Consider the following 19,017-nt stretch of genomic DNA (forward strand, 5'->3'; position numbering starts at 1 on the left):
GTAGCCTAGTGGTTAGAGTGTTGGACTATTAACCAAAAGGTTGCAAGATCGAATCCCCGAGCTGACAAGGTAAAAAAAAAGAATCTGTCATTCTGCCCCTGAACAAGACAGTTAACCTACTGTTCCTAGGCCGTCATTGAAAATAAGAATTTGTTCTAAACTGACTTGCCTAGTTAAATAAAGGTAAAATATCATATATGTAAATTTGTGTTCTACATATTACAGTATACATATGTTAAAATGATTCCATCCCTGTCAGTCACACTCCATTAAAGTCCCTCTCCACAGTAGGCTGATGGTTGTGAATGACGGCTGACCTGGCCTGCTCTCTGATCCACACTGGGCCAATACATGAAGTAGGAACTAGGCCAACAGGTGGAGCCAACTTCTCCGCACCTAGCTTAGCAGCATGACTGACAGCCAAGGTGGCCCTTCACTCTCCACCTCCACAGGGGTGTAATGTCATAATAGAACACTTTGAGTTGCTAGAGCCCTGCTGAGAGGTAAGAGCTCCGTGGCTTAGCGGCCACAGATTACCTGAAGAAGATAATGGACTTACCTCGCGGTTGTCCAAGTCAGCCTGCACCAGGGTGCCTTTGAAGCATGGCTCTACGTAGCGAACGTAGTCAGTGTACTGTGGGGAGAAAAGACAAGGCAGGGCTGTAGTCCTGTCAACAGTGTGACACTGTTGTGATGTAACAGTGTAGTGGTGTAACAGGTAATGTGTGAAGGTGTGATAGTCAACTGAACACCACATTTCAACACATGGAAATTACAAGACCCTAAGTTTGAGATTTCTTGTTCCGTTGGTGCTTAGTGGCAGGAGGAGGGTTGACTCACAGCGATGACGTTGACAAAGTCGTTCTCCCCCAGTGTGTCCAGGATGGTGTTGATGGTGTGCTTGGCGATGGTCATCTTCAGACCCTTCATACTGCCACTGATGTCCACCACGATAATAATGTCCTTTGGTGAGGTGGCAGCCTGGATATACCTGGGGGACAGGGGTAGAGAGAGATAGGGTTACACCATAGTGTTACCGTCCTATGTGAGGATTCTCTACCTCTACTGTACTTGAGGCTTGTGTGGTCCAGAGAGTAGAGCACGGAGCACCGCAGGACCATAGGATGGAGGCCCCAGTCAACGGTTCTCTCACTTTCTCATGCTGCTTCATGAAAAAACGTTCCCCATATAATTCACAACCCCTTGACATAACGATCCACATTCAATTTAAAAAAGCGGTGGCCTACAGCATATGGCACTGTATAACATCCCAACCACACTGCCCCTCCCTATCAACTTAGTTTCAAAACATGACAGATGCAAATGCGCGCACACACACACCTTTTTGGTATTTTTCATATCTACATGTTTATAAATAGGGACATATGTCATCCATGTGAACCCCACTGACCTGGGTATTGATCTGTTGGTTAAATCCACTTAAGGAGCAGCTTAAAGTATTTATAGGGGATCAGATCAGACTGTCCTGGCCTGTCTGTCTGTGTCTCCCTGTGTTGCTGTGTTCAGAGCCTTGGGTGCTATCCTTGCCACTAATCTAAAAGTCAGGGGCAGCCCAGGTCCCAGGATACTCTCTAACTGAGTGGAGAGATAGGGAGGGCATTCATATACTACCTAAAGCTCATCAACATGGCTTGTTGAATTCCTGGAAGCTGGAAATGCTACTGATTGGCCAGTTAGGAGGATATCCTCCCTCTGGCCTAGGGAGACCCCACGGCCTAACAGCAGTGATAGGAGACTAATACTGGACTGCATGAAACAGTAAATCAAGGTCCTGACTCTCAGTTTTCAGTAATTATATCATGGTACTTGTTGTTGGAGCAGGGTCACAGTTTCCATCCCATTCTTTAAACTGCCAGCTCAAGTGTCATGTTGTGCCAGTGTCGTGCAATACATGGCCATGTCCTAGGACACACCACATTAGAGCAACATATCCATGGTACTTACACTCTCTTACCACTGGATAAGTAAAGTAGGGTGAATGCTGTAGTGAAGTTTGGTTCAATTTAAAAAACCAAAAGTAAATAAATGACACGACTAAAATAGATAAAAGCTTGCGTATAGATGTCACATAAGCCTATACAGTCTTAAGGTATATGAGGTCACATGACTTTAATCTCGCTCTATCTCAGGAATACCTGGCCTAATGACTCTCTAGAGACAGCAAGAGCAGCAGGTGCGGTAGAGATACTCTGAATGATTGGCTATGAAAAGCCAAATGACATTTATTTCTGAGGTGCTGACCTGTTGCACCCTCTACAACCACTGTGATTATTATTATCTGAGCCTGCTGGTCATCGATACACGCAAAGGCCAGCTTTTTCAAGCAGAAATTTGCATCCTGTAGCTCTAACTCCAAAAAGTTCTGGGACACTGTAAAGTCCATAGAGAACAAGAGCACCTCCTCCCAGCTGCCCACTGCACTGAGGCTAGGTAACACGGTCACCACCGATAAATCCATGATAATCGAAAACTTCAACAAGCATTTCTCAACGGCTGGCCATGCCTTCCTTCTGGCTACTCCAACCTCGGCCAACAGCTCCGCCCCCCTCCCGCAGCTACTCGCCCAAGCCTCCCCAGCTTCTCCTTTACCCAAATCCAGATAGCAGTTGTTCTGAAAGAGCTGCAAAACATGGACCCGTACAAATCAGCTGGGCTTGACAATCTGGACCCTATATTTCTGAAACTATCCGCCGCCATTGTCGCAACCCCTATTACCAGCCTGTTCAACCTCTCTTTCATATCGTCTGAGATCCCCAAGGATTGGAAAGCTGCCGCAGTCATCCCCGTCTTCAAAGGGGGAGACACCCTGGACCCAAACTGTTACAGACCTATATCCATCCTGCCCTGCCTATCTAAGGTCTTCGAAAGCCAAGTCAACAAACAGATCACTGACCATCTCGAATCCCACCGTACCTTCTCCGCTGTGCAATCTGGTTTCCGAGCCGGTCACGGGTACACCTCAGCCACGCTCAAGGTACTAAACGATATTATAACCGCCATCGATAAAAGACAGTACCGTGCAGCCCTCTTCATCGACCTGGCCAAGGCTTTCGACTCTGTCAATCACCATATTCTTATCGGCAGACTCAGTAGCCTCGGTTTTTCTAATGACTGCCTTGCCTGGTTCACCAACTACTTTGCAGACAGAGTTCAGTGTGTCAAATCGGAGGGCATGTTGTCCGGTTCTCTGGCAGTCTCTGTGGGGGTGCCACAGGGTTCAATTCTCGGGCCGACTCTTTTCTCTGTATATATCAATGATGTTGCTCTTGCTGCGGGCGATCCCCTGATCCACCTCTACACAGACGACACTATTCTGTATACTTCTGGCCCTTCCTTGGACACTGTGCTATCTAACCTCCAAACAAGCTTCAATGCCATACAACACTCCTTCCGTGGCCTCCAACTGCTCTTAAACGCTAGTAAAACCAAATGCATGCTTTTCAACCGTTCGCTGCCTGCACCCGCACGCCCGACTAGCATCACCACCCTGGATGGTTTCGACCTAGAATATGTGGACATCTATAAGTACAGTGCCTTGCGAAAGTATCCGGCCCCCTTGAACTTTGCGACCTTTTGCCACATTTCAGGCTTCAAACATAAAGATATAAAACTGTATTTTTTTGTGAAGAATCAACAACAAGTGGGATACAATCATGAAGTGGAACGACATTTATTGGATATTTCAAACTTTTTTAACAAATCAAAAACTGAAAAATTGGGCGTGCAAAATTATTCAGCCCCCTTAAGTTAATACGTTGTAGCGCCACCTTTTGCTGCGATTACAGCTGTAAGTCGCTTGAGGTATGTCTCTATCAGTTTTGCACATCGAGAGACTGACATTTTTCCCATTCCTCCTTGCAAAACAGCTCGAGCTCAGTGAGGTTGGATGGAGAGCATTTGTGAACAGCAGTTTTCAGTTCTTTCCACAGATTCTCGATTGGATTCAGGTCTGGACTTTGACTTGGCCATTCTAACACCTGGATATGTTTATTTTTGAACCATTCCATTGTAGATTTTGCTTTATGTTTTGGATCATTGTCTTGTTGGAAGACAAATCTCCGTCCCAGTCTCAGGTCTTTTGCAGACTCCATCAGGTTTTCTTCCAGAATGGTCCTGTATTTGGCTCCATCCATCTTCCCATCAATTTTAACCATCTTCCCTGTCCCTGCTGCAGAAAAGCCGGCCCAAACCATGATGCTGCCACCACCATGTTTGACAGTGGGGATGGTGTGTTCAGGGTGATGGGCTGTGTTGCTTTTACGCCAAACATAACGTTTTGCATTGTTGCCAAAAAGTTCAATTTTGGTTTCATCTTACCAGAGCACCTTCTTCCACATGTTTGGTGTGTCTCCCAGGTGGCTTGTGACAAACGTTAAACAACACTTTTTATGGATATCTTTAAGAAATGGCTTTCTTCTTGCCACTCTTCCAAAAAGGCCAGATTTGTGCAATATACAACTGATTGTTGTCCTATGGACAGAGTCTCCCACCTCAGCTGTAGATCTCTGCAGTTCATCCAGAGTGATCATGGGCCTCTTGGCTGCATCTCTGATCAGTCTTCTCCCTGTATGAGCTGAAAGTTTAGAGGGACGGCCAGGTCTTGGTAGATTTGCAGTGGTCTGATACTCCTTCCATTTCAATATTATCGCTTGCACAGTGCTCCTTGGGATGTTTAAAGCTTGGGAAATCTTTTTGTATCCAAATCCGGCTTTAAACTTCTTCACAACAATATCTCGGACCTGCCTGGTGTGTTCCTTGTTCTTCATGATGCTCTCTGCGCTTTTAACGTACCTCTGAGACTATCACAGTGCAGGTGCATTTATACGGAGACTTGATTACACACAGGTGGATTGTATTTATCATCATTAGTCATTTAGGTCAACATTGGATCATTCAGAGATCCTCACTGAACTTCTGGAGAGAGTTTGCTACACTGAAAGTAAAGGCTGAAAGGGCTGTAAGGGCTGAATAATTTTGCACGCCCAATTTTTCAGTTTTTGATTTGTTAAAAAAGTTTGAAATATCCAATAAATGTTGTTCCACTTCATGATTGTGTCCCAATTGTTGTTGATTCTTCACAAAAAAATACAGTTTTATATCTTTATGTTTGAAGCCTGAAATGTGGCAAAAGGTCGCAAAGTTCAAGGGGGCCGAATACTTTCGCAAGGCACTGTACCTAGGTGTCTGGCTAGACTGTAAACTCTGCAGACTCATAGCAAACATCTCCAATCTAAAATCAAATCTAGAGTCGGCTTTCTATTCCACAACAAAGCCTCCTTCACTCACGCCGCCAAACTTACCCTAGTAAAACTGACTATCCTACCGATCCTCGACTTCGGCGATGTCATCTACAAAATAGCTTCCAATACTCTACTCAGCAAACTGGATGCAGTTTATCACAGTGCCATCCGTTTTGTTACTAAAGCACCTTATACCACCCATCACTGCGACCTGTATGCTCTAGTTGGCTGGCCCTCGCTACATATTCGGCGCCAGACCCACTGGCTCCAGGTCATCTACAGGTCCATGCTAGGTAAAGCTCCGCCTTATCTCAGTTCACTCGTCACGATGCCAACACCCACACGTAGCACGTGCTCCAGCAGGTGTATCTCACTGATCATCCCTAAAGCCAACACCTCATTTGGCCGCCTTTCCTTCCAGTTCTCTGCTGCCTGTGACTAAAACGAATTGCAAAAATCGCTGAAGTTGGAGACTTTTATCTCCCTCACCAACTTTAAAAATCTGCTATCTGAGCAGCTAAACGATCGCTGCAGCTGTACATAGTCCATCGGTAAATAGCCCACCCAATTTTCCTACCTCATCCCATACTGTTTTTATTTATTTACTTTTCTGCTCTTTAGCACACCACTATCTCTACCTGCACATGGCCATCTGATCATTTATCACTCCAGTGTTTTAATTGTAATTGTAATTGTAATTATTCGCCTACACAATGTATATAGACTCTTTTTTTCTACTGTGTTATTGACTTGTTTATTGTTTACTCCATGTGTAACTCTGTGTTGTTGTCTGTTCACACTGCTATGCTTTATCTTGGTCAGGTCACAGTTGTAAATGAGAACTTGTTCTCAAATAGCCTACCTGGTTAAATAAAGGTGAAATAAAATAAAAATAAAATCTATGAACATCTTGTCCTTGTTCTGTTAAAATCTCCACCCGGCACAGCCAGAAGAGGACTGGCCACCCCTCATAGCCTGGTTCCTCTCTAGGTTTCGTCATAGGTTCTGGCCTTTCTAGGGAGTTTTTCCTAGCCACCGTGCTTCTATACCTGCATTGCGTGCTGTTTGGGGTTTTAGGCTGGGTTTCTGTACAGCACTTTGTGACATCAGCTGATGTAAGAAGGGCTTTATAAATACATTTGATTGATTGATTGATGTCTTAGTGTCTAGCTCCTCCCCTTATCACATTGATACCAGGAAGTGTATTACTCTGGTCAAGGTCGATGCCACCCAGAGGCTACTAGTAGATTTACTAATAGCTTACCAGTTACGGTTCCTGCAGTCAAACGCAGCCACACCATTCGAATCTGGAGTCCATTTGATACCTGTATAAAAAATACAGTCACACCATCTCTACAGTGAGTAAACAGCATGGCATCCATTAAAATCCTACAACATTATACTGAAGTCGACATCTTACAGCCTCCCGAGTGGCATAGTGGTCTAAGGCACTGCATGAGGCGTCACTACAGACCCGGGTTTGATCCCAGGCTGCGTTACACCCGGCTGCGACCGGGAGACCCATGAGGTGGTGCACAATTGTCCCAGCGTCGTTAGGGTAGGGTTTGGCTGGCTGGGATGTCCCTGTCACATCGCGCTCTAGCAATTCCTGTGGCAGCCCGGGCACATGCATGCTGGCATGGTTTCCAGTTGTATGGTGTTTCCTCCAACACATTGGTGCGGCTGGCTTCCTGGGTTAAGTGACCAGTGTGTCAATAAGCAGTGCGGCTTGGCAGGGTCATGTTTTGGAGGATGCACAGTTCTCGACCTTTGCCTCTCCCGAGTCCGTACGGGAGTTGCAGTCATGGGACAAGACTGTAACTACCAATTGGGAGTAAAAACAAATACAGTTGACATCTTAAAACAGATGGTATTTTATGGTTTATTTTTGATAGTATGCTTTTTGTTTTGCTGTGCTATATTTTCTGTTATGCTATGCTCTGGATTTATACACTATTATATCATAGCACTGTTGAATACTAATTTTTGATTGGCTTGAAGGGCATTTGAGAGTGTGCATTATTTCCCTATAACGCATGGTGTAACTGAATGACTATGGAGTTCATTCTTACATGTTCTATGTTTGTCTTGCTTTTGAAAGCAAAACCCGAAATGAAAACATTATTGGCATTGTTGAATTAGAATTAATTTTTTAAAAAGCAAGATAGGATGATGGTTTGGTTAGCTAAGCTAGCAAGTCTGTTTTCTTGGTTATCATAGCAACTACTGTAGCTATCTAGCTAGAAAGTAAACTTGTCACATTTCTACTGGCAAATTAATACATTTCTAGCAACAAATATGTTAATTTATAGCCATAGTATGAAAGGAATAATCAACTCAGGGCTCTATGTATTCTCTGGAAAATAACGCAACTCCGTGGAAGGTTAATTCCACGAAGCTAAGGAATCGTGGAACACACGTTCCACATCATGCATTATCTTACAGAGAATGCATAGCCCATCGTTGATTATCCCTTATTAACCAAACTTTTCAATACACTACTCTGTGTTGCTATCAGTTGTATGGAGCTGACTGAGGGCTCCAAACATGATAGTTCTTTGCTTAGTCCTTTTATTTATTTATTTTTATCTAGGCATGTCAGTTATGAACACATTTTTATTTACAATAACAGCCTAGGAACAGTGAGTTAACTGCCTTGTTCAGGGGCAAAACAACAGATTTTTACCCTATCAGCTCAGGGATTTGATCTAGCAACCTTTCGGTTACTTTACAGTGGAGGCTGGTGGAAGGAGCTATAGGAGGACAGGCTCATTGTAATGCCTGGAATGGAATAAATGGAACGGAGTCAAACGTGGCTTTCATATATTTTATACCGTTCCAATTATTCCATTCCAGCCAATACAATGAGCCTGTCCTTCTATAGCTCTTCCCTCCAGTCTCCTCAGGTCTTTTACCAGGGTAGATTCTGAAGAATCCCGAGGAGCTGCCAAAGTACTGCCAGGTGAGGGTGGGGTCTTTCTGGAAGTTGTTCATGAACACGTCATTCAGAGCCTCCGACCAGTAGATTCCATTGAGGATGTAGGCATCTTTACACAGAGGAGAAAGAGAGGGCAGCAAATGAGTGGGATGGAAAGTGTGACATCACATATAGAGTAACGGTCACCTGTTTCACTTTAAAGGATGACTAAGCCACACCTAACCCAATTGTCATGCTAATCTCTCATTGGATTCAAAATATGTATTTCATTCATAGATAAGTTAGGATCTGGACCCAAGGGCCTGAAAACAATTGTTTGAACTTCATCACACACACCTTTGTTGTAGACATTGGTTGGAACCTGTACGTCACTCTGCAGTGTGTTGACTGGCAGGTTGTTGAAATGCTTATTCTTCTCCAGAGGAAACTCACCACCCAGCTCTATGAAGTTACCATCTTCATCTGCTGTGTTCACCAGCATGGAGTTATAGTAGTCAAACTGGAGAAGGACAGCATTGGAACGGTGGAAAAGTTAGATTCATATTCATCAACTATCATTGGAGAATTGTTGTAAGTCGAGTAACATTAGATTCTATCTGAAAAAGGCTTCTGCTCATGGTATTGTGTGTTTTTGTGGTCATCAAAATGTGCATGATGGTTAGGCATTTCATTTTCTCTATTGTGGTACTGTGGCAAAGGGTTGTGATAATCATATTAGCAGTACTTTGATAAATCTGAGATCTCATATTCCCACAGACAGATAGAATGACAAACCTCTAGCGTTTTGTTGAAGTCGTGGTACAAATCTGCATCCTCCGCAGACTCAGCCAACCTCTAAGGAGAAAATGAAGATATTTATTTAAAGACGTTTCTAAAATCGCCAGCCTAACCACAACACACACGGTAACAGTTATTTTGGTGTTAACTTAAAGATGGTATGCTGTAGCAGGCGACATCAACTGGTGGCCCGATAGCCAAACCTGGTCCGCAAGGTCATCTAATGTGTTCTAGGTTGTCTTAGTTAAAAGTAAGAAAAAAAACACTTGGCCTGAGAGAGACCTCTGACCTGTAACCTCTACTCACCTTAACTGACTTCATCTTGGACCCCAGCATTCTCTCCATGTCCTCTGCAAAGTCCCTCACTTGATCTCTCCCATCGATGTCCACTATCTTAATAATGGATTCCACATCTTTGAGTTTCTGAAAAGAGCACAGGAGGAGATATTCAACAATACCTTCTACTATGATAAATGTAATACCTTCGAACATCTGCTTTCCATTTTTGTTCAGGAGATAAAATAAAGCTAATGTTTTATTGTCATACTACATGTATCATTTTTTCTCTTAGAACTGATTGATTGAGATACGTTAAGTGTGAGCCATTAGTTCAAGCCATTTGAGATACCTGTAAATAAGCAGAGTCCAAACAAAGCCAGGGGAGTCCTCTGGATTTAGTTTAATTTTAGGTCTTAATTACTCGATTAAGTCACTCACTAATCCCAATTAATCCAAGCAACCCATATACTGAAGGCTGAAGGCTTCCTACGGTGTATACTGAGGTTAATAGAGCAGTCTTGTGTGAATAGCTCTGGTGGGGAGAGAGTTCAACCATGCTGGATACCGATGTTTTTACTCAGGCAATTCACAGGCACAATTACACTGGGCACAGACTAGTTTTTAGATTTGCTTGAGTTGTCAACTAATGTGAATTCAATGTGAAATCAACAAAATATGTCACAAGGACATTGGATTTAGGTTCAAAGTTGGGTGGAAAAAAATACAAAATACCATTACGTTGATTACTTTTTGCTAATCCAATTAATTTCCCACGTTGATTCAATGTCATCACATAGATTTTTGGGGGTGAAAACAATGTTGATTCAACCAGGTTTTTCCCAGTGGGATGAGTCCACAATGATCACCATTATGTCAGGAATATCAGATATTGAGGTAGACATGTAACATAGACTACATCACCATACCATTAAATAGTAGTCATAGTAATGGAATAATTAGTGTAGAGACAAAGACAACAAACAAACATTCTTAAAACAGGATTGGAACATTACTATATGAAACAAGTACAGGACATAACATCCCGATGATCGTTATGGTAAAGTGTTCCTGATCCTGTTAGTAGCCTAGCTGCCCTGTGGCCTGTGTGTCTCTGTCTGCTGCCTGGGGCCACTAACTGTGCCAAGTCTCTCCCTGACCTGATCTGACCAACGCAACCTAAGGGGTGAGGAAGGCCTTTAGATAGAGTGTGAACACCTGGCTCTGGCACCAACATCACACTCACTGACTTGGTGGACATAATGAGATTACGGGTAGCAGGTGGTGATAGAGGAGAATATGGGACGCCACAGGAGGTTAAGACACGTGGTGAGACAAGTAAACGAATGGGGCGGATGGTCATCAGTGTTACGCTATGGACCATCTCAGATGTAAATGGGAAATAATGAGTGGTTTTTCTTTTGGTGAAAAGACTATGTTGCAAATTGTGATTGTAGTTTGTCTAACAAAAAAACACATATTTTACCTTTTGTAGAATGTTAGCTCCAGAGTATCTTGTGGTAGTCTCGCGTAGTTGCACTGAAAGGATATTAGCCCAAAACTGGACCCTGAAATAGACACAGAGCGAGAGAGAGATTGGTGATGAGGGATACTAGATAATCTATCATCCCGTCCATGACAGAATATAATCAACAAGATTTTTTGGCCTTGCTGTCTACATGACGTTCAAAACCCAGACAGGATCCATGTGCCAAAAAAGTCCATGAATATCACAACCGTAATAACAATTGGTTTATTAATCCAAATAGACAGTAGATGGTTCCAGGTGTCCTTTAAGCACAATATGGGATTTTAAGGCACCTCTCTGTATATCAACAGACAGACAGAAAAATGGTGTTGTACTGAAATGAAATAGAATGCTGTGGGACGTTATTGGTTTGCTCCTCATAACCCCCCTAATTGTTCTTCCCTTCATCATTCTACACAATGTTTGCAAATGTAAAACAGAATAAAAAAACTGAAATATCACATTTACATAAGTATTCAGACGCTTTACTCAGTGCCTTGTGGAAGCACCTTTGGCAGAGATTACAGCCTCAAGTCTTCATGGGTATGACTCTTGGGTGTGAAGCTTTGCCCCATTCTTCTCTGCAGATCCTCTCAAGCGCTGTCAGGTTGGATGGGGAGCGTCGCTGCACAGTTATTTTTAGGTCTCTCCAGAGATGTTCCATCGGGTTCAAGTCCGGGCTCTGGCTGGGCCACTCAAGGACACTCAGAAGCCCCGTAGCCACTCCTGCTTTGTCTTGGCTGTGTGCTTAGGGTCGTTGTCCTGTTGGACGGTGAATCTTCGCCCCAGTCTGAGGTCCTGAGCACTCTGGAGCAGGTTTCATCAAGGATCTCTCTGTACCTTGCTCTGTTCATATTTCCCTCCATACAAACTTCTTCCATTTAAGAATGATAGAGGCCACTGTGTTCTTGGGGACCTTCAATTATGCAGATATTTTTTGGTACCCTTCCGCAGATCTGTGCCTCAACACAATCCTGTCTCGGAGCTCTACGGACAATTCCTTCGACATCATGGCTTGGTTTTTGCTCTGACATGCGCTGTCAACTGTGGGACCTTATGTAGACAGGTGTGCGCCTTTCCAAATCATGTCCAATCAATTGAATTTACCACAGTTGGAAGTTGTAGAAAACGTCTCAAGGATGATAAATGGAAACAGGATGCACCTGAGCTCAATTTCGAGTCTCATAGCAAAGGGTCTGAATACTTATGTAAATAAGGTATTTCTGTTTTTATTTTTAATACATTTGCAAATTTCAAAAAATCTGTTTCCACTTTGTCATTATGGGGTATTGTGTGTAGATTGGTTAAATAGAACAAATCCTCATCCATTTTAGAATAAGGCTGTAACGTAACAAAATGTGGAAAAGGGGAAGTGGTCTGAATACTTTCTGAACCCACTGTACAGGTAAGTGAATATTATCCATGAACTGCATACTAAAACTGTGGTGCACATTGTTATAATTTATCGTTATCGCGTCAATTCAGGCCTCAGTGGTAACCTGTATTGGAAACCACACAAAAGCATCAGTTAATGATAATACAAGGTAAAGAAGTATAGGACATGGGTGCAATGGCAGGTACTGTACCGTTGGAATTGGAGTCAAGGCCTACCTACTGTATAGTATAAAGCTTAGTGATGAACAGGAGCAGCTTTAGAGGTTAAGTTCATTAGGATTCCCATTAGGTACTGCACATGCGGCAGCTACTCTTCCTGGGGTCCACATAAAACATACACATACATTACAAAGTACAGAAGAGTTAAAGACAAGAGCAACATAAGATATTACTTTAAATAAAAAATAAAAAATATAAATAAGAGTTATATTGAAAAGACAGCAAGTGACAACAAAAAATACTATTTACACCCTATTCACACACACACACACACACACACACACACACACACACACACACACACACACACACACACACACACACACACACACACACACACACACACACACACACACACACACACACACACACACACACATACATACATACATACATACATACATATATATATATATATATATATATATATATTGATATTGTTATACACAATAGAGTTAAATTAGAGCTTTACAGAGAGGAGAGACGCTGTGGTCCAGGATGACATGGCTCTATACATAACTGGGCAAAGCATTCAATCTATTTTTGGTTTCGGTACCGTGAAAAAACCCAAAGTGGCATGTCTGGTGGGGTATGTATGTCTGTTTGAAGTGTATACAGTACACGTCCTGGTAATCTGTCTGGCCCTGCGGCCTTGTGAATGTTGGCCCGTTTAAAGGTCTTACTCACATCGGCTGCGGAGAGCATTATCAAACAGTCTTCTGGAACAGCTGGTCTTCTCATGCAGGCTTCAGTGTTACTTGCCTCGAAGCGAGCATAGAAGAAGTTTAGCTCATCTGGTAGGCTCGTGTCACTGTGTTGTCCTTTGTTGTCTGTAATGGCTTGCAAGCCCTGCCACATCCGACGAGCATCAGAGACGGTGTAGTAAGATTCGATCTTTGTCCTGTATTGAAGCTTTGCCTGTTTGATGGTTCGTTGGAGGGCATAGCGGGATTTCTTTTAAGCTTCCGGGTTAGAGTCCCGCTCCTTGAAAGTTGCAGCTCTAGCCTTTAGCTCAGTGCGGACGCTGCCTGTAATCTATGGCTTCTGGTTGGGGTATGTACGTACGGTCACTGTGGGGACGATGTCATCAATGCACTTATTGATGAAGCCAATGACTGATGTGGTGTACTCCTCAATGCCATCGGAGGAATCCCGGAACATATTCCACTCTGTGCTAGAAAAACAGTCATGTAGCTTAGCATCTGCTTCATCTGACTTTTTTATTGATCTAGTCACTGGTGCTTTCTGCTTTCATTTTTGCTTGTAAGCAGGTAACATGAGGATAGAATTATGGTCAGATCTCCAAATAGAGGGTGAGGGAGAGCTTTGTATGCTTCTCTATGTGTGGAGTAAAGGTGGCCTAGAGTTCTTTACCCTCTGGTTGCACATTTAACATGCTGATAGAAATTTGGTAAAACAGATTTAAGTTTCCCTGCATTAAAGTCCCCGGCTAGTAGGAGCGCAGCCTCTGGATGGGCGTTTTCTTGTTTGCTTATGGCGGAATACAGCTTATTCAATGCTGTCTTAGTGCCAGCCTCTGACTGTGTTGGTATGTAAATCAGCTACAAAGAATACAGATGAAAACTCTCTCAGTAGGTAGTGTGGTCTACAGCTTGTCATGAGATTCTCTACCTCAGGCGAGCAATAGCTCGAGACTTCCTTAGATATCGTGCACCAGCTGTTGACCACTGCCCCTTGTCTTACCAGACGCCGCTGTTCTATCCTGCCGGTACATCGTATAACCAACCAGCTGTATGTTGATGTCGTTGTCGTTGAACCACGACTCGGTGAAACATAAGATATTACAGTTTTAAATGTCCCGTTGGTAGTTTAATCTTTCGCGTAACTCAACGATTTTATTGTCCAAAGATTGCACGTTTTTTAGCAGAATGGAGGGAAGTGGGGGTTTATTCGATCGCCTGTGAATTCTCAGATATCAGCCGGACCTTCGGCCCCTATTTCTCCACGTCCTCTTCACGCAGATCAGGGGGATCTGGGCCTGTTCCCGAGGAAGCAGCGTATCCTTCACGTTGGGCTCGTCCGAGTCGTGAAAGGAAAAAGAGGATTCTGCTAGTCCGTGGTGAGTAATTGCAATCCTGATGTCTAGAAGTTATTTTCGGTCATAAGAGACGGTAGCGGCAACATTATGTACAAAAAAAGTACAAAAATAAGTTAGAAACAACCAGAGTCTGAACAACTAGTACAGTTGATCTTCATGTCAAAAACGTAAAACACATTTTTTATAAAAGACCACAACAACTTTGTCAATATGACTTGGCCATGATAACTGGCATTGTGTAGTGGATAAACTAGCTGGCCCACTCTGGCCTAACAGGGCCCTGGGGCACATGAGCCAGCAGACTGGGCCAGACTGGCAGAGGAGTTAGAAGTTGGGCTGGGCTGGGAGAGCTAGCTTGATCTCATTAGAATATGAAGGCCAGCAGTCAGATATTAGAGCAGACTGGATCTGTGCAGCCTGGGCTAGGAGCTGGGTGTTGTAGGAACCTGTGGCGCGGCACATCCCCGAAGTGACTCTTATCAACTGTATGCAGGGATGCCTTTGTGTTGTCTTAGGAATGCTGCATTATCTCACCAACACCCATTCTGTCACACCTCTGTGATGCAGAGGTTCTGTCGTCTTTACATCCCGTAGGTCTGATATTTGATTGGAGGTTAACTCAACAGTAATGCTATTGGTCAACAACTCATCACTGCTTTTACCTATTCACTACCAAGGCCAAGGCATGCATACTTCAGGAGAGTCTGGGTCTGGGTCAGTCTAGATTCAGTTGTGAAACAAATGCTGCCAGCATCCACTGAAAATCAATCATTAACTTTCACTCTCTCCTCCATCTCTCCCTGACCCCCTCCATGACTCTCTCTCTTCTTTGTTCCTGACCTGTGCTGGTGAGATACCTACACTGTCTGTCTTTCTCTCTCTCTCTCCACCCCAGGGACTCTTGGAGCATGGCCTTTCGGGCTAGGACTTCTCTCTCTCTCTTTCTCCCTTTCTGATCATGCCTAGAGTAATGCATTGTAATGCTTGTTAATGTTTTGTAATTTAAGCTTTGTGACTTGTATTTGATTTTATTCATTTTACAATGTTATTAAATATCTGCCTTCAGTATTCCACTCACAGACCAATTCTTGCTCGTCAGCGTCAACTCATTGCCTAATGCTTGCTTGCATATTTTAATTCTCTTAATGGAGTCAGATAAACATTTGAATAGGATAATTGCATAGTATTATCACAGGCTATAGGTGAGGTATATATGGTATATAATATACATATGATACATATTCCCTCACTACAAAGTGGGCTGGGAGCTGCAGGTGGTGCAGCCTGCAGGCTATAGAGCCCAAACAGACACAGTCAGGATTATGGCACTATGGCTCAGCTCAGGATAATGCTGTATATAGGATCAGATATAGGATCAGATATAGGATCAACTGATGGGCTTAAAGGGTCCCAGCGGGACACATACACACTGCACATTGTCATTACACAGCAGTGTTGTGTCTTCATTTGTGTGAGTGACTGTGCGTTTGTGTGCATCTGTGTGTGTGTGTCTGGCTGTGTGAGCAATATCAAAGCAGATTTGTTTAACCAAAGATATAACCTATTGTTAACATTCTGTCCCAAATCAAGCAACGCTCATTCAGACTACTACAGTCGTGCTGAGGCTTTAGTCGGTGATGGACCCAGCAGGGTGCAGGTTAACACACAGGAGGTTTCTCTGACTACACACTCCAATCTGCACAACCATCTGTGTGGGCCTCTGTGTGTGTATGTGTGTGTGTATGTGTGTGTGTATATATGTGTGTACGTATATATATATATATATAGTCAAATCAAATCAAATCAAATGAGATTTTATTTGTCACATACACATGGTTAGCAGATGTTAATGCGAGTGTAGCGAAATGCTTGTGCTTCTAGTTCCGACAATGCAGTAATAACCAACAAGTAATCTAGCTAACAATTCCAAAACTACTACCTTATAGACAAGTGTAAGGGGATAAATAATATGTACATAAAGATATATGAATGAGTGATGGTACAGAGCAGCATAGGCAAAATACAGTAGATGATATTGAGTACAGTATATACATATGAGATGAGTATGTAAACAAAGTGGCATAGTTAAATTAAAGTGGCTAGTGATACATGTATTACATAAAGATGCAGTAGATGATATAGAGTACAGTATATACGTATACATATGAGATGAATAATGTAGGTTATGTAAACATTATATTAGGTAGCATTGTTTAAAGTGGCTAGTGATATATTTTACATCATTACCCATCAATTCCCATTATTAAAGTGGCTGGAGTTGAGTCAGTGTGTTGGCAGCAGCCACTCAATGTTAGTGGTGGCTGTTTAACAGTCTGATGGCCTTGAGATAGAAGCTGTTTTTCAGTTTCTCGGTCCCAGCTTTGATGCACCTGTACTGACCTCGCCTTCTGGATGATAGCGGGGTGAACAGGCAGTGGCTCGGGTGGTTGTTGTCCTTGATGATCTTTATGGCCTTCCTGTGACATCGGGTGGTGTAGGTGTCCTGGAGGGCAGGTAGTTTGCCCCCGGTGATGCGTTGTGCAGACCTCACTACCCTCTGGAGAGCCTTACGGTTGTGGGCGCAGCAGTTCCCGTACCAGGCGGTGATACAGCCCGACAGGATGCTCTCGATTGTGCATCTGTAGAAGTTTGTGAGTGCTTTTGGAGACAAGCCGAATTTCTTCAGCCTCCTGAGGTTGAAGAGGCGCTGCTGCGCCTTCTTCACGATGCTGTCTGTGTGGGTGGACCAATTCAGTTTGTCTGTGATGTGTACGCCGAGGAACTTAAAACTTACTACCCTCTCCACTACTGTTCCATCGATGTGGATAGGGGGGTGTTCCCTCAAGTCCACAATCATCTCCTTAGTTTTGTTGACGTTGAGTGTGAGGTTATTTTCCTGACACCACACTCCGAGGGCCCTCACCTCCTCCCTGTAGGCCGTCTCGTCGTTGTTGATAATCAAGCCTACCACTGTTGTGTCGTCCGCAACCTTGATGATTGAGTTGGAGCAGCGTTGAACAGACCTCAGCGCGGGAGCTTCTTGTTTTAGTTTCTGTCTGTAGGCGGGGATCAACAAAATGGAGTCGTGGTCAGCTTTTCCCGAAAGGAGAGCGGGGCAGGGCCTTATATGCGTCGCGGAAGTTAGAATAGCAATGATCCAAGGTTTTTCCAGCCCTGGTTGTGCAATCGATATGCTGATACAATTTAGGGAGTCTTGTTTTCAGAATAGCCTTGTTAAAATCCCCAGCTACAATGAATGTAGACTCAGGATATATGGATTCCAGTTTGCAAAGAGTCAAATAAAGTTTGTTCAGGGCCATCGATGTGTCTGCTTGGGGGGGAATATATACGGCTGTGATTATAATCGAAGAGAATTCCCTTGGTAGATAATGCGGTCGACATTTGATTGTGAGGAATTCTAAATCAGGTGAACAGAAGGACTTGAGTTCCTGTATGTTGTTGTGGCCACACCACGTCTCGTTAACCATGAAGAATATGCCCCCGCCCCTCTTCTTACCAGAAAGATGTTTGTTTCTGTCGGTGCGATGCGTGGAGAAACCAGCTGGCTGTACCGACTCCGATAGCGCCTCTCCAGTGAGCCATGTTTCCGTGAAGCAAATAACGTTACAGTCTCTGGTGTCCCTCTGGAATGCTACCCTTGCTCGGATTTCATCAACCTTGTTGTCAAGACATTGGCGAGAAGAATGCTAGGGAGTGGTGCACGATGTGCCCGTCTCCGGAGCCTGACCAGAAGACCGCTTCGTTTCCCCCTTTTACGAAGTCGTTTTTTTGGGTCGCCGGCTAGGATCCATTCCGTTGTCCTGGGTGAAAGGCAGAACACTTTCCGTTTCGCGAAAGTCATATTCTTGGTCGTACTGATGGTGAGTTAACGCTGCTCTTATATTCAGTAGTTCTTCTCAACTGTATGTAATGAAACCTAAGATGACCTGGGGTACCAATGTAAGAAATAACACGTAAAAAAACAAAAAACTGCATAGTTTCATAGGAACAAAAAACTGCATAGTTTCTCTGTCGGCACTACAGTAGTCTCTCCGTATAAGTGGAGGTATAATACTGCTCAGCGGTGGTCAGTCAATCAGTCATTATGCGTGTGTGTGTGTGTGTATCACAGCCACCAGCCCGGATAACATGTCATCCTGCAGTGTCTTGCAGATAACAGTGGTCAACTTCTTGCTGACTGACTGACCACCGCTGACTGACCACCGCTGAATGACTGACCACTGCTGACTGACTGACCACCGCTGACTGACCACCGCTGACTGACCACCGCTGACTGACCACCGCTGAATGACTGACCACCGCTGACTGACCACCGCTGAATGACTGACCACCGCTGAATGACTGACCACTGCTGACTGACTGACCACCGCTGACTGACTGACCACCGCTGAATGACTGACCACTGCTGACTGACTGACCACCGCTGAATGACTGACCACTGCTGACTGACTGACCACCGCTGACTGACCACCGCTGACTGACCACCGCTGACTGACCACCGCTGACTGACCACCGCTGACTGACCACCGCTGAATGACTGACC

The 19,017-nt window shown here is 43.9% G+C and overlaps 1 protein-coding gene across 2 annotated transcripts in view; it reads right to left on the reverse strand.

Moving 5' to 3' along the window:
• Window positions 1–19,017, reverse strand: part of LOC118358776 (voltage-dependent calcium channel subunit alpha-2/delta-4-like) — a 93,412-nt gene that overhangs the window by 63,870 nt on the left and 10,525 nt on the right. For both annotated transcript variants that reach the window (XM_052480582.1, XM_052480580.1), the window contains exons 2-9: window positions 10,739–10,820; window positions 9,283–9,399; window positions 8,974–9,033; window positions 8,536–8,698; window positions 8,177–8,308; window positions 6,526–6,586; window positions 841–991; window positions 560–634 (exon numbers count right to left, since the gene is read on the reverse strand). In XM_052480582.1, coding sequence (XP_052336542.1) covers window positions 560–634; window positions 841–991; window positions 6,526–6,586; window positions 8,177–8,308; window positions 8,536–8,698; window positions 8,974–9,033; window positions 9,283–9,399; window positions 10,739–10,820 — 841 coding nt within the window. The remainder of the gene's footprint in view (window positions 1–559; window positions 635–840; window positions 992–6,525; window positions 6,587–8,176; window positions 8,309–8,535; window positions 8,699–8,973; window positions 9,034–9,282; window positions 9,400–10,738; window positions 10,821–19,017) is intronic.

The sequence above is a fragment of the Oncorhynchus keta genome, chromosome 26, assembly GCF_023373465.1.
Source record: "Oncorhynchus keta strain PuntledgeMale-10-30-2019 chromosome 26, Oket_V2, whole genome shotgun sequence".
Classification (NCBI taxonomy): Eukaryota; Metazoa; Chordata; class Actinopteri; order Salmoniformes; family Salmonidae; genus Oncorhynchus; species Oncorhynchus keta.